This window comes from Ursus arctos, unplaced genomic scaffold (genome assembly GCF_023065955.2).
Source record: "Ursus arctos isolate Adak ecotype North America unplaced genomic scaffold, UrsArc2.0 scaffold_1, whole genome shotgun sequence".
NCBI lineage: Eukaryota > Metazoa > Chordata > Mammalia > Carnivora > Ursidae > Ursus > Ursus arctos.
In genome coordinates this window covers 66,156,757-66,173,603 of record NW_026622763.1, presented here as the reverse complement: position 1 = coordinate 66,173,603, position 16,847 = coordinate 66,156,757, and the positions used below count along the sequence as shown (strand labels likewise).

The window sequence follows — 16,847 nt, the reverse complement described above, 5'->3', positions numbered from 1 at the left end:
AAAAGAAATGCAGAAAAGAGGAAGAACGGAAGAAAAAAATGTTCATTAAATCTTACACTCCTCTTAGTTTTAGGTCTCTTTTTTTTCCATTCCATAGTTGTACAATTCTGTCTCCTCACAACAAAATCGGACTTACTGTTATCAGAGTGAGAAGTACAGAACAAATCCCCTGCTGGCGAGACTGAGATATGTTCAATAGTAGCTCCCAAACGGGGGAGGAATTCCTTATTCTTCTCTGTTGCATCACGCCACTCTACAAGGACAGATTCACGACCACCACTCAGCAGACTGGTGCCTTCTCATCCATCCACAGAAATGAAAAGGACAGTATTTGGGGGGAAAAATAGAAAAATATAATTAACACAAAATTTTCCTACCATGTTAGAGATACAAAGTATTTTCAAAAATATGCAAACCAGCATCTTCCTATCTTTTAATAAACTTAAGACAACACTTAACTGTCATTGATTCTGGGATTTTCTTTTCCAACAATATCTAACTAGTTTGTTGTTGACCAACTCTTATGCCAATAATAGAAAAACTGAATGAAACAAACATCCTGTAGGACCAGATGGCTTCAAAGACAAATTTTTCCAAACATTTAAGAAATGAACCAATTTTATACTCTTCCAAGTAACAACAACAAAAACACTTCCCAGCTTGTTTACAAGAACAGCATAATCCTTTACCAACCTAATAAATTATAAGAAAGTTATAAGCCGATTTCATGATGGATGAAAATTCCCAAAGTATCAGCAAGCTGAATCCAAGGATATATTAAGAGGATAACATATTGCAGAGCTGAGTTTATTGTAAAATGTGAGGTTAACACTTGAAAAGTTAAGTGTAATTAATTCCATTTATATAATAAAGGGAATAATCATATGAGTATCTTAATAGATGTAGAAAAATGATAGAATTCTACAAACATGATAAAAATTCTCAGTAACTTAGGAATTCATCTTTAAAATTTCATCAAGGATACCTAGAGAAAATCTACAGCAAACATTTTAAATGGTAAAATACTGAAAACTTTCCCTGTGACTGGGAACACTATTCCCACTTTTATTCAGCATTAACTGGAGGTCCTAATACACTGACATGAGACAAGAAGGGACTAAGGATTAGAAAGAACTAATTACTTCAGTGCTTACCCACAGTGTAACTGGGTGCAAAGCATAGCCAAAATTGTTTATATTGTTCATATTTGCCTGAACTTATAACCAGTTCTCAAAGCAACTATAATTTGTAGCTCATTTACACAGACAACTAATTTCTTCTTCTATTATCTTACACCTATAGAGGATCAATGCTGATATTTTACTGACAATACTGTACTATATATTTTTTAAATTTTATTATTTATTTGAGAGCGCATATACACACACAAGAGCAGGTGGAGGGACAGAGGGAGAGAAAATTTCAAGCAGACCCCGTGCCCCAGTGCGGAGGACAATGTAGGGCTTGATCTCACAACCCTGAGATCACAACCCAAACTGAAACCAAGAGTGGGATGCTCAATCGACTGAGCCACTCAGGTGCCCCCCATGTACTGTATTTAACTATTCTCAAATATTCACATGACTTATAATATAAAGCCAGGAATTCAGCTCTCTAATAAGCCACAATAAGCTGCAGTACCTCTTATACCAAAGCCTTGGCTCAGGGTAGAGGTGCACTCTATTTTTTCCTTCCCTTTGAGTGCCAAATAGTCTACTCCCTCTTCCCCAAGACCCATCTGAAAAGGCCAATCCCAAATGTTCCAGGGCTTAAGGAAAGCCACCACAGGCGCACCTGGTGTGAGAGGTGGCAGACAAGATGGACAAGGTAACAAAAGAGAGAAAAGTCAGTGACAGTATCAACTGGTCTTGGCCCAGATTAGGGGCCACAGCAGAAAGAATGAAATTGAGGATGAAAGGCAGAACAACACTGCATGGAACGTGACATGCATATGTATACACACATTCCCCCCATTTGTATTCTGGGTGGAGGGGGGAAAGCTTGTGAGAGGGTGGAAAATATAAGAGTAGCCTACATCTTTTATCCAGAGGGTTAATAACCTCTTCATTCTATTCTGAATTCCCATATCACAACTGTTGTACTACTCTGTGTCAGGGTCCCACCTCCATACACCAGTAACTGTTCCCCACCCCAACCCACAGGCAGGTTGAAGATGCCTCCTACTTCCTGAGGCTCCAGCGAGTTAAACTCAAGTAACCCTGTAAGGATCCAGAGCACCTGGTACTAAGACTGATCCTAACAGTCCCTAGGAACACCCACAGAAAGAAAATTCACTTTCTCCAGGCACATAATCATCTTTAGCATCCAGTCTCCTTTTTTCAGAAACCAGTCAAAATATACTGATATAACTTTTACTACATAGGTGTGAGGGTGCTAAAAGTAAAAACAAAATGTATCTCTCAAAATGTATGTTGATCATCCTATTTTCAAGGAAGATTTTTAAATATTTTTTAAAAAGTTTTATTTAAATTCCAGTTGGTTAACACAGTGTAGTATTAGTTTCAGGTGTACAATACAGTGATTCAACAATTCTATGTAACACCTGGTGCTCATCACAAGTGAACTTAAACCCCATCCCTATTTAACCCATCCCATCCACCTCCCATCTGGTAACCCTCAGTTTGTCCTCTTAGAGTTTGTTAATTGGTTTGCCCTTTTCCCTTTGTTCGTTTGTTTTGTTTCTTAAATTCCACATGAGTGAAATCATATGGTATTTGTGTTTCTCTGACTTATTTTGTTTAGCATAATACTCTCTAGCTCCATCCATGTCTTTGCAAATGGCAACATTTCATTCTTTTTTATGGCTGAATAATACTCTATTGCATATATACCACTACTTTATCCATTCAGCAGATGGCTGTTTCCATAATTTGGCTATTGTAGATAATACTGCTATAAACATTGGGGTGTATGTATCCCTTTGAATTAGTATTTTTGCATTCTCTGGGTAAATACTTAGTAGTGCAATTGCTGGATTGTAGGGTAGTTCTATTTTTAACTATTTTTTTGAGGAACCTCCATATTGTTTCCCAGAATGGCTGCACCAGCTTGCATTTCCCACCAACACTGCAAGAGGGTTCTCCTTTCTCCACGTTCTCGCCAATACCTGTCATTCCTTGTGTTTTTGATTTTAGCCATTCTGGCAGGTGTGAGGTAATATCTCCTTGTAGCTTTGATTTGTATTTCCCTAATGATGAGTGATGATAAGCATCTTTTCATGTTTCTGTTGGCCATCTGGATTGTCTTCTTTAGAAACAGGTCTGTTCGTGTCTTCTGCCCATGGATTATTCATTTTTTGGGTGTTGAGTTGTATAAGTTCTTTATATATTTTGGATACTAACCCTTTATCAGATATATCATTTGTAAATATCTTCTCCCATTTCATAGGTTGCCTTCTAGTCTTGTTGATTATTTCCTTTGCTGTGCAGAAGCTTTTTATTTTGATGAAGTCCCAATAGTTTATGTTTGCTTTTGTTTCCCTTGCCTCCTGTCAGGAGACATATCTGGAAAAATGTTGCTACAGCCAATGTCAAAGAGGTTACTGACTGTGTTCTCCTCTAGGATTTGATGGTTTAGCGTCTCACATGTCCTTAATCCATTTTGAATTTATTTTTGTGTATGGTGTAAGAGAATGGTCCACTTTTACTCTTTTGTATGTTGTGATCCAATTTTCCCAACACTACTTGTTGAAGACACTGTTTTTCCCCATCGCATATTCTTTTCTGCTTTGTTGAAGATTAATTGAACATAACGGGTTCATTTCTAGGCTATTCTGTCCCACTGATTTATGTGTCTATTTTTGTGCCAGTACCATACTGTTTTGGTAACTACAACTTTGTAATATAACTTGAAATCTGCAACTGTGATGGCTCTAGTTTTGCTTTTCTTTTTCAAGATTTCTTTGGCTATTTGGGGTCTTTTGTGGTTCCATACAAATTTTAGGATTGTTTGTTAAAGCTCTGTGAAAAAATGCTATTGGTATTCTGATAGGGAGTGCATTAAATGTGTAAATTGCTTTGGGTAGTCCTGACATTTTAACAATATTTGTTTTTCTAATCCATGAGCATGAAATGTCTTTCCATTTCTTTGTGTCATCTTCAATTTGTTTCATCAGTGTTTTATAGTTTTCAGAATACAGATCTTTCATCTCTGTTAGGTTTATTCCTAGGTAACTTATTGCTTTTGGTGCAATTGTAAATGGGATTGATTCCTTAATTTCTCTTTCTGCTGCTTCATACTGATGTATAGGAATGCAACAGATTTCTGTACATCGATTTTGAATCCTGCAACTCTACTGGATTTGTTTGCCAGTTCTGGCAGTTTTTTGGTGGTCTTTTGGATTTTCTATATACAGGATCATGTCATCTGCAAGCAGTGAAAGTTTTACTCCTTATCACTCTGGATGCCTTTTATTGTCTGCTGAGGCTAGGACTTCCAATACTATCTTAAATAACAGTGGTGAGATTGGACATCCCTGTCTTGCTCCTCACTGTAGAGGAAAAGCTCTTAGTTTTTTCACATTGAGCATGATATTAGCTGTGGGTTTTTTCACATATGGCCTTTCTTATGATGAGGTATGTTTCCTCTAAACCTACTTTTTTGAGGGTTTTATCATGAATGGATGTTGTACTTTGTCTTAATCACTATGAGCCACACTCTCATGCAGCTTAAATGAAACACAAGTTCTGAATTAATTTAAAACTGTGAATGCAAATGAGGTAATCTAATAGTTAAAAACAAATTTTTGAATTAGACCTAGGTCCAAATCCCACTTACTAACTGTGCGATCTTAGGCAAGTTAGTTCTGAACCACAAATCTCACTTCATCTGCAAAAACGATACCTATTTCATAGCTTCAAGAATTAAATGAGGTAATGGATGTAAAGCAAAGCATAATCATTTGTACCAGACAAACCATAGCTTCTCTTAAGGACAACAAGCACTTAGCCATGTGCTAATTATAATTACATTTTAAGAAACAAATGTAATTTAAATAGGTTCTTCATGTTAACAAGGACTTTAATCATAGGTGTACATTTTGATACTCTGAAGGGCTCTGAAATCTATGATATATGTATTGTGCTGAAGAGAGCTGAAACCACAGGGGTGATATACAAGTGTTTACCATTCCTTTGGTCCATGCACTTCTAAACCTTTCAAACTATAAGTACAGTGAATATTGATCCATATACTTCAAAAGTTCATCTTAATTATTAAACTTCACTTACCCGTCACTGAAAAAGCCAAATCCATAACCAAATCATGATGCCAATGTAAACATGTGTATGTGTATTTCTTATCATCATCAAAATTCCTCCTTTTGGAGAAAACCAAAATTGTTAATTTGACCAAAGGCATTAAGTTAGGAAAGTAATGGCATGCCAAATATAATGGAACATAATACATACCCTAAATAATAAATTATATCAAGCTTATAGGTCTTAATATGTAAAATGTACATTTTCTATTTCTAACCAGTCACTTCTACAAATAATCGACTATCATGGTATCCTACTAAACACTATTGTCAGTCTTTTCACTTAAAGCCTGATAAAAAAGTTCTCCTCAATAAAACATCTATAGGCAATATGGAATTTTTAACTCCTCCCACAAGCCCAAGGTTAGAAATTCGAAAATAGTAAGTCTATGCAATGAAGAGCACAGAAATATAAGAAACAAAGGATGTCAGTAAAGCCTCATCTCTATTACCAGTACTATTCTTTATCCTGACCCCAAAGATAGCTCTGTTCTATAGGACTAATATAAAGTAAGACATAAAGGATCACCACACTCTTTGGAAATGAACTGACCAAAGACGAATTTTGCCATCCTTGTGACCAGTTGCTATGCAATCTTCCTTTGGGTGACATGCTACGCATGTAAAATTGTTCTTAGCATGTTTCTTATTTTTTGACGATGATAAAGTAAACCTAGAAGAAAAAAATTGTCCTTTATTAAAGTCTCTTGTAAGTGGTGATGTAGTTAAGTAAAAGGGAGTTCACACCCTTATCAACCAAGCTGGAGAGCTCCCAAAATTCACTGAATCTAAATGCATGACAAAAAAACAAAAACAAAACCAAACTGTGACTAAGAATCAAGAATTTTTTTTTTGCAAACACTTTCAATATACAATATAAACTCCATGTGACCAACATTCTACCATGATAACGTGTCTACGGAGGCCCCTGACATTAAAGTAAAGCCAAGACAGTCCTGCCGGTGGCTTCTGCCTGAGCCAAGTTTAAATTTCTTTTCAACCGAAGCTAAGTTTTAACATTAGGTATGAACACACCCAATAAATTATATCTGAGACAACTGGCTAATGTGTCCAAAGATATCAGGATCCTTATTATACTGCAAAGAAAAACATGTTAATCTTGACAGGGTAAAACAAAAGAGGGGACAGTGTCACTTGTAGAGTCACTACTCGTGCTTGGCACTAGTCTCTTTAAATATATTATTTTACCCATCCTTACAACTCTTATTAGGTAGATATTATCCCCATTTTAAATATGTTTATTTGAGGTACAGTGAGCTTCAAAGAGACTAAATTTGATTCATTTTAAACTCATTTTAAATCCCAAAGCCTATATTCACTCTTATAGCAAAAAAAAAAAAAAAAAAAAAAAAGGCAATAAGGATCACCTGGGCTAGCCTTTTCAAACTACATCCAATTTTTTTTTAATATTTTATTATGTTAGTCACCATACAGTACATCCCTGGTTTTTGATGTAAAGTTCGATGATTCATTAGTTGCGTATAACACCCAGTGCACCATGCAATACGTGCCCTCCTTACTACCCATCACCAGCCTATCCCATTCCCCCACCCCCCTCCCCTCTGAAGCCCTCAGTTTGTTTCTCAGAGTCCATATTCTCTCATGGTTCACTCCCTCCTGATTCCCCCCCTTTCTTTATCCCTTTTTTCTCCTACTGATCTTCCTAGTTCTTATGTTCCATAGATGAGAGAAACCATATAATTGTCTTTCTCTGCTTGACTTATTTCACTTAGCATTATCTCCTCCAGTGCCGTCCATGTTGCAGCAAATGTTGAGACATCATTCCTTTTGATAGCTGAATAATATTCCATTGTATATATGGACCACAACTTTTTTTTTTTTTTTTAAAGATTTTGTTTATTTATTCGACAGAGATAGAGACAGCCAGCGAGAGAGGGAACACAAGTAGGGGGAGTGGGAGAGGAAGAAGCAGGCTCCCAGTGGAGGAGCCTGATGTGGGGCTCGATCCCATAATGCCGGGATCATGCCCTGAGCCGAAGGCAGACGCTTAACCGCTGTGCCACCCAGGCGCCCTGGACCACAACTTCTTAATCCAGTCATCTGTTGAAGGGCATCTCGGTTCCTTCCACGATTTAGCTATTGTGGACAATGCTGCTATGAACACTGGGGTGCATATGGCCCTTCTCTTCACTACGTCTGTATCTTTGGGGTAAATACCCAGTAGTGCAATGGCTGGATCATAGGGTAGCTCAATTTTTAACTTTTTAAGGGACCTCCACACTGTTTTCCAGAGTGGCTGTACCAACTTGCATTCCCACCAACAATGTAGGAGGCACCCCCTTTCTCCACATCCTCTCCAACAATTGCTGTTTCTTGCCTTGTCAATTTTTGCCATTTTAACTGGCGTAATGTGGTATCTTAGTGTGGTTTTGATTTCAATTTCCCTGATGGCTAATGATTTTGAACATTTTTTCATGTGTCTGTTACCCATTTGTGTCTTCATTGGTAATGTGTCTGTTCACATCTTCTGCCCATTTTATCATTTGTTTATTTGTTTCTCACGTATTGAGTTTGAGAAGTTCTTTGTAGATCTTGGATACCAGTCTTTTACCTGTAGTATCATTTGCAAATATATTCTCCATTCTGTGGCCTGCCTCTTAGTTTTTTTGACTGTTTCCTTGGCTGTGCAGAAGATTTTTATCTTGATGAAGTCCCACAAGTTCATTCTACCTTTTGTTTCTCTTGCCTTTGGAGATGTGTCATGAAAAAGGTTGCTGTGGCTGATGTCGTAGAGGTTGCTGCCTATGCTCTCCTCTAGGATTTTGATGGATTCCTGTCTCACATCGAGGTCTTTCATCCATTTGGAGTTTATCTTTGTGTATGGTGTCAGAGAGTGGTCAAGTTGCATTCTTTTGCATGTAGCTGTCCAATTTTCCCAGCACCATTTATTGAAGAGACTGTCTTTTTTCCACTGGATGTTTTTTCCTGCTTTGTCAAAAATTAGTTGCCCAAAGAGCCGAGGGTCCATTTCTGGGTTCTCTATTCTGTTCCATTGGTCTATGTGTCTGTTTTTGTGCCAGTACCATGCTGTCTTTGTGATCACAGCTTTGTAGTACAGCTCGAAATCCGGCATTGTGATGCCCCCCCGCTTTGTTTTTCCTTTTCAACAATTCCTTGGCGATTCGGGGCCTTTTCTGGTTCCATACAAATTTAAGGGCTATTTGTTCCAGTTCTTTGAAAAATGTCATTGGTATTTTGATCGGGATGGCATTGAAAGTATAGATTGCTCTGGGTAGCATGGACATTTTAACTATGTTAATTCTTCTGATCCATGAGCATGGAATATTTTTCCATCTTTTTGTGTCTTCTTCAATGTCTTTCAAGAGTGATTTGTAGTTTCTAGAATATAGGTCCTTTACGTCTCTGGTTAAGTAAATTCCGAGGTAACGTTTGATTTTTGGTGCTATTGTAAATGGGATGGATTCCCTAATTTCTCTTTCTTCAGTCTCATTATTCGTGTATAGAAATGCAACTGATTTCTGAGCATTGATTTTGTATCCCACCACATTACTGAATTGCTCTATAACTTCTAATAGTTTGGGAGTGCATTCTTTTGGGTTTTCCATATAGAGTATCATGTCATCTGCGAAGAGAGACAGTTTGACTTCTTCTTTGCCAATTTGGATACCTTTTATCCCTTTTTGTTGTCTGATTGCTGTTGCAAGGACTTCTAGTACTATGTTGAATAATAGTGGCGAGAGTGGGCATCCTTGTCGTGTTCCTGATCTTAAGGGAAAGGCTTCCAGCTTTTCCCCATTGAGAATGATATTTGCTGTAGGCTTTTCATAGATGGTTTTTATGAGATTGAGGAATGTTCCCTCTATCCCTACACTCTGAAGGGTTTTAATCAGGAAAGGATGCTGTATTTTGTCAAATGCTTTTTCTGCATCTATTGAGAGAATCATATGATTTTTGGCTTTTTTCTTGCTGATAAAGTCTATGACACTGATAGATTTGTGAATGTTGAACCACCCTTGCACCCCAGGGATGAATCCCACTTGGTCATGATGGATAATCCTTTTAATGTTCTGTTGGATTCTATTAGCCAGGATCTTATTGAGAATTTTGGCGTCCATATTCATTAGGGAAATCGGTCTGTAATTCTCCTCTTTGATGGGGTCTTTGCCTGGTTTGGGGATCCAGGTAATATTGGCCTCAGAATGAGTTTGGTAGCTTTCCTTCTGTTTCTATTTTTTGAAATAGCTTTAGGAGAATAGGTATTATTTCTTCTTCGAATGTTTGGTAGAATTCCCCGGGACTACCATCCGGTCCTGGAGTTTTGTTTTTTGGAAGGTTTTTTTATGTTTCAATCTCTTCATAATTAATCGGCCTGTTTAAAAAATCAGTTTCTTCCTGTTTCAGTCTTGGTAGTCTATAGGTTTCCAGGAAGGCCTCCATCTCTTCCAGATTGCTTAATTTACTGGCATAAAGCTGTTGATAAAAGTTTCTAATAATTCTTCCAATTTCATTGGTGTTGGTTGTGACCTCTCCCTTTTCATTCATAATTTTATTAATTTGGGTCCTTTCTCTATTCTTTTGGATAAGTCTTGACAGAGGTTTGTCAATTTTATTTACTCTTTCAAAGAACAAGCTTCTAGTTCTGTTGATCTGCTCTACTGTGCTCCTGGTTTCTAATTCATTAATCTCTGCTCTAATCTTGATCAACTGCTTTCTCCTGCATGGATTAGGCCTTTTCCTCTGTTCCAGCTCCAGCTTCTTGAGGTGAGAATATAAAAACTGCATTTTAGATTTTTCTATTCTTTTGAGTGAGGCTTGGATGGCTATGTATTTCCCCCTTAGGACTGCCTTTGCAGTATCCCATAGGTTTTGGACCGTTGTGTTTTCATTCTCGTTGGTCTCCATAAATTGTTTAAATTGATTTTTGATTTCCTCGTTTATCGAATCATTCTTGAGCAGGATGGTTCTTAGTCTCCAAGTGTTTGAGTTTCTTCCAAATTTTTCCTTGTGGTTGAGTTCCAATTTCAAAGCGTTATGGTCTGAGAATATGCAGGGAATAATTTCAGTCTTTTGGTATCGGTTGAGACCTGTTCTGTGACCCAGAACATGGTCTATTCTTGAGAATGTTCCATGGGCATTAGAATAGAATGAGTATTCTTTGGTTCTGGAGTGTAGTGTTCTATATGTATCTATGAGGTCCAACTCGTTGAGTATGGCATTCAAAGCTCTTGTTTCTTTGTCGATTTTCTGCTTAGGTGCTCTGTCTATTTCCGATACTGGAATGTTGAGGTCCCCTACTATTAATGTATTTTTATCTATATGTCTCTTTATTCTGGTTAAGAGTTGGCTTGTATATCTTGCTGCTCCCCTGTTGGGGGCATATATATTTATAATTGTCATATCCACTTGTTGGATACATCCTTTAAGAATAACATAGTGCCCTTCTGTATCTCTAACTATAGTCTTTAGTTTAAAATCCAATCTGTCTGATATGAGAATTGCTACCCCAGCTTTCTTTTGAGGTCCACTGGCGTGAAAGATGGTATTCCATCCCTTTACTTTCAGTCTGGATGTATCTTTAGGTTCAAAATGAGTCTCTTGTAGACAGCAAATGGATGGGTCATGTCTTTTTATCCAATCTGCAACCCTGTGGCACTTTATGGGAGCATTTAGGCCATTTACATTGAGACTGATTATTGAGAGAGATGATTTTAATGATGCCATGTTGCCTGTAAAGTCTTTGTTTCTATAGATTGTGACTTTCTGTTCTGTATCACTCTTGGGGCCTTTTTACTTTTATAAAACCCCCATTAATATATCCTGTAGGGCTGGTTTCGTGGTTACGAAATTGGTCAATGACTGGCGATTCTGGAAGGTCTTTATCTCTCCATCAATTCTGAATGACAGCCTTGCTGGATAAAGGATCCTTGATTGCATGTTTTTCTCTGAAAGAGCTTTAAAAATGCCCTCCCCCAACCCTTTCTCTCATTCCAGGTCTGTGTAGACAGGTCTGACATAATTCTGATACCTTTGCCTTGGTATGTGAGAAATTTCTTTGCCCTGGCTGCTTTCAATACTGTATCCTTGGATCTAATATTTGCCAACTGCACTATGACGGGACGTGGCATAGGTTTGTTGTGGTTGAGCTTGGGAGGGGTCCTCTCTGCCTCTTGGACACGAAAGCTTGTTTCCTTTGCTAGATCAGGGAAGTTTTCAGCTACAATTCGTTCAAATATCTCTTCTAGACCTCTTTCTCCACCCCCTCGGGGATGCCGATGATTCTGACACTGGAACGTTTCACTGAGTCAGTAATCTCCTGTAACCTACATTCTTGAGATTGGATTTTTTTTTTCAGATTTTATTTATTTATTTGACAGAGAGACAGCCAGCGAGAGAGGGAACACAAGCAGGGGGAGTGAGAGAGGAAGAAGCAGGCTCCCAGCAGAGGAGCCTGATGTGGGGCTCAATCCCAGAACGCCGGGATCACGCCCTGAGCCGAAGGCAGATGCCCAACAACTGCGCCACCCAGGCACCCCGAGATTGGATTTTTTTGAGCCCAGTTTCTATTTTAGCTTTCTCTTCTACAAACCCATCCTCCAATTCGCTGGTACGTTCTTCTGCGTCATTCACCCTGGCCGTCAGAGCCTCTAGTTTTGATTGCATTTGATTCATAGAATTTTTAATTTCTGCCAGATTCGCTCTCATTTCCGCCCTTAGAGATTCTATATTCTCATTAACATTTTCGTTAATACTTTTTTCAGGTCTACACATCATCTTGACCATTGTTACTCTGAACTCCGTTTCTGATAACTTGGTTATATCCATATCCATTAGTTGTGTGGCAGAGGCCACAGACTCATTGTCTTTTCTTTGCTGGGGGGTATTTCTCCTTCTTGTCATTCTGATGAGGAGAGGTTGCGGGGTTGTCCAGAGCCCACATTACTGACCAGGACCCAGGCAGTGCTCACTTGTTTTATAGGCATCTTAGGGATGTGGGCTTCTTGATTTTTCAGCCTGCCTTCTGGGGGAAGGGCCAGCTGTACCGATATCAAGGCAACCCTGTTTGGGTAGAGTCTCCATGTCCCCTGGGAGGGGGATGGGCACACTGTGAGCCGGTCTTTCCAGGCTTTTGTTCTCTGGTGGCTTTCCCTGGCAGTTTGCTGTGATTCTTCTGAGAGTCAGAGCAGAAGTGGCCGAATCTCAGCCTCTGTCTCAGAACAGAGGGATTGCGGACCGTTCTCCACTGATGTTCTGGCCACTTTAACTCTGTTTCTGTTGGTGCCGCTCAACCCTGCAGCATCCCGGGATGTGCGCCCCACAGCTGGCGTCCCAGTTCTCACTTCCAGGGCCAGCGCGTCTCTGTCCTTTGTGTTTCTAACACCGCCAGCCGCCAGCCGCCCCCACGCGCTCCAGAGCTCCATTTCAGTGTGGCTCATGGGCGCTCCAAAGCTCCGGCCCTCAGACTGGTCACGCGCGTTCCCCGGCTCACAGTCTCAGTCCGCTCTCTCACGGGTGCGGGTCCGCAAGTCCGCCTGCTCCCCCGTGCAGGTGGCTACCGCTTTCTGGCGCCCAAACGCGGCGGCTCCCTCCCCCTTCCGTTTATCTTCCGATATCGGTGCGTGGTTTCAAGGCTCCCTGCTTCATACCTCAATACTCAGCGCTGGAGATGGTCGTTTGTAGAGATCCAGATGTATCTTCCTGCGTCTCAGGCTGATTCCGTGGATGTTCAGGATGGTCTGGTACCTACCCAGCTGGACTCAGGGGACCAGCTGAAAAAGGGGTCCCCTACTCCTCTGCCATCTTAACTCCTCCTCTAATCTCAAACTACATCCAATTTTGACATCTTATTTGCACACCAGAATCTAAGTGGACAAGGGATTTTGGTTGGACAAAGCTCCGTAGGTTTTTGTGACTAATGATTCCTTCAACCCTATCCACCGTGGGTTAAAAACTCTACCTCTATATGCAGTGGTTTCACAATCACTTGCAACATGAAACTAGAAACAGCTCTGGGTCACAGGTATGAAGACAAAATAAAATTACAACAAACTCAAGTTAATAAAGCTATCAAAAAGAAATTCTTACCTTGATGTTGTCTTCTTTTTGAAAAAATAGACAGACAAGTAAAAGTCCCGTACTGCAGCAACATATTCTCCCTAGTATTGCAAAGAGATGACATTCACAAAACTAAAACTGTTCTCATCACAAAAGTTAACACAGTAACAATTTTTTTTTTGCAGATTGAGCATATTAATATAAAATGATATAGTTAGCTATGGAAAGGTTAATCCTTTAAAAATAATCACAGAAAATTAAAAGACGAACTTAGGTCCTATATCTGAAAACTAAACCTTCTAGCTTAATGCATAATGATTTGAATATTTTTTATTAAGGCATAATTTACATACAAAACAATGCAATGTTTGACAAGTAGATCCATGTAACCACCACCACCACCACCGCCTGATTTAGAACATTTTCTTCACCTCAGGAATGTTTTATTGTTCCTTTTTCTAGTCATTCCCAATGTCCCTGCCCCTGCCAGCAACCACTGATTTCTACCACCACAGTTTACTTCCCTGTTCTAGAACATTATACAAACAGAATGGTACAATGTATAGTTTTGTTGTGTGAACTCTAGCTTATCACCTTTTTGAGATTCATTCATGCTCTTATCTCTATCTTTAGTTTCTATTTTTACGAAGTAGCATTCCAATAAATGAATACATATCACGAATTATTCTCTTGTTGATGAACATTTTTTATGGTCATGTTCTCATTTCTCTACCTAGGAGTGGAACTGCTGGCTCATGGTAAGGACAGATGTTTACCTTTGCTCCATATCTTGCCAATGCTCAGTACTTCCAGTCTTTAATGTTAAAGTGTTTTCTCTACTATAAGAAATTAACCTTTTTTAGAACAAAGCCAAAATAATGCTATAAACTTAGACTATAGAAACTTGCCACCAGTGTCATCTAGGGACTTTCGGTGGTGCTTGACTTGAAAATAACACAGTGATTTTTAATAGGGAAAGGCTCAATCATGGTAGAAACATCAGAGTTATTATTTCTGATGAACATTTAAGTATGCACTCATGTTGCAATGTTAAGTGAAAACAAAGGCCTTCAGATCCTAATTCAGTTTAGGAAAAGTTATTTTATATACGTTTAGGAAAAAGTCTAGAAAGAGATTCTTCAAATATCACTGGTAAGATTTAATTTCTTCACTTTATTTTTAATTTCCCAATTTTCTACAATGGGAACACTGATTATGGACAGGGAGGTCATATTTTCTAAAGAAGTCTAAAATGAAAGGATTTGAGTGGCTTTTACATGGGGCAGGCTAAGAAAGGGGTGAAATGCTGAAATATTGATATTTTTTGACCAGAGGGTTTACAAGAACAATAGTATACATAAGATTAAGGATGCTAAAAAATCTATCCCATAAATACATGTTAAAGTAATGGAACTGCTTAGCTCCTAAAAAAATACTGTAACTCAAGGCAATATTCAGTGACTATAACATAAAATGCTCAGAGGAGACATTGCTGCAAAGAGATTTTATATACAAAATAGAAAACCAAAGCAAATTTTACCTCATTTCCAAAGGCAATGCACTTGGGTGACTGGTTTATATAATCCAAAACAAAGGAGAGCTCCTTAGCTTCTATTTCCTGGCTTGATGATTTTGGCAGTTTCACCGAAACCAGCTGAAATACATCTAGCCAAAGGAAGCTATGTTAATACAAAGCTTCTCCAGAGAAAATGAACATGTGCACTTATTCATATGAAACTGTTAATTAGAATTCATTCAATGGCAATAATTCTAGGCTATCTTCAACAAAATGTGCCTCAAGTTGGACTATTCATTTGAATATACAAATTTTAAATGGAAGTCTAATTTCACAACTCCCACACATACATGCTCTATATATGTAAAAACAAAACTATCTTACTGGTATATTCTGTATTCCAAAGTATTAAGCTGACCTTTACAATGGAGATGGAATATGGTGTATTGGTGAACTGAGCAGCCAAAGGCAACAACCCATCTGAGAGCTTTCAGAATGCTATGTGCTTGCCACACATTCACAAGATATATCTCCTCTTCTATAATACTGACATGCTGTTCTCGTTATATCCCATTTAAAAAATCTCCCAAGAGAATAGCTGTATTTTACTATGCTACTTCCTTATTCTCTCAGACATTATAATGAATACAAACTGAAACACACTGATGTGCCATTTTCCCGTTTTCAGCCTGCTTATTATTTGCCCTGAACTCTTGGTTCTTCTAGCCTTCTCAGTCATCTCAAACTTCACATGCCCAAACCCTGAACTCTTGATTTTCCTTTTTAAAGTTAGTCTTCCCCAACTCTGCTCACTGCAGGAAATGGCAAGACCATTTACCCAGTTGCTTAGACTAAATCCTCACGTTATCTTGGACTTCTCTTTTATATCCTACATCAAACCATCAGCAAACCCTGTTGGCTGTTATCTTCCAAAGATACCCAGAACACAATTATTTCCCACCACCTAAGCAATGACCTCTTAACTGTACTGTGTACTTCTATCCTTGTCCCTCTTTAGTCTACTCTGATCAAGCCAGAGAATCTAGTACAACTAAGTCAGATCATTTCATTCTTCTGCTCAAAACTCTTCAATGGCTTTTTAACTATTCAGAGTAAAAACCAAAGTCCTTTCAATGACTTATAAGGTTATATATTATCTATTCTCCCCTGGATCACTCCAATCCAACCTCGCTGCTATTCCTCAAACATGCTAGAAATGCTGTAGAACATGCTTCTCCAATATTGCTGTACAGCTTATTCTACTCAGAACCTTCCCTGACTACTCATTTAAATATGTATTTCTCCACTGCTGCCTATCCCCCTACCCTGCTACATTTTTCTCTAAAGCATCTTTCACCTTATTACATCTGATGACTGATCTAGTCTGCTTATTGTCGGGATTGTCTATTTTGCTCTCCACAACCAAAATAGTGTCTGGCACATAGGTTTTCAGTTAGAAATTAAATGAATAAATTACATACAGTCAAAAAATGATACCATAAAAGATGACATGTAAATAAAAAATGTTTTTAAAGTAGCAAAGCATACTTCAACATGATTTACACAATTTTCAATCAGAGACTGGTTTCAGATTGTGGAACAAAGATGAAACAAGTGAAGGATATATATACATATTTAGATCTATTCTATGAAATGCCATTTTAAGCCTGATTCACATTTTTAAGTTAACAGCTAACTAGATTTTCACATGCTGAGTGCTCATGATGTGTTAAGTACTGGAGAGCAACACTAATCCCACCACGAATAGAATTCAGATTAGATCACAGCATTTGGTTAACTCCAAAAGGTGAATGCCAAGGTCTTTATTTTAGATCAGTAGTTTTCTATCCTGGCTTGCATGTTAGACTCAACTAGGGAATATTTAAGTAAACAGGCAGCACAGGGAATCTTAACATTTTAAGTTAGTTGGGGTGATTCTAATATGCTGCCAGTGTTAAGAATCACCAATAAAACGTTTTGCTACAACTATTAGCATTT

At 38.5% G+C, this 16,847-nt stretch overlaps 1 protein-coding gene across 1 annotated transcript in view; it reads right to left on the bottom strand.

The window, feature by feature from the left end:
• The window catches only part of WDR75 (WD repeat domain 75), a 39,424-nt gene that overhangs the window by 11,850 nt on the left and 10,727 nt on the right, over window positions 1-16,847 (bottom strand). The window contains exons 5-9 of the mRNA XM_026492345.4: window positions 14,874-14,998; window positions 13,364-13,434; window positions 5,832-5,951; window positions 5,250-5,338; window positions 137-295 (exon numbers count right to left, since the gene is read on the bottom strand). Coding sequence (XP_026348130.1) covers window positions 137-295; window positions 5,250-5,338; window positions 5,832-5,951; window positions 13,364-13,434; window positions 14,874-14,998 — 564 coding nt within the window. The remainder of the gene's footprint in view (window positions 1-136; window positions 296-5,249; window positions 5,339-5,831; window positions 5,952-13,363; window positions 13,435-14,873; window positions 14,999-16,847) is intronic.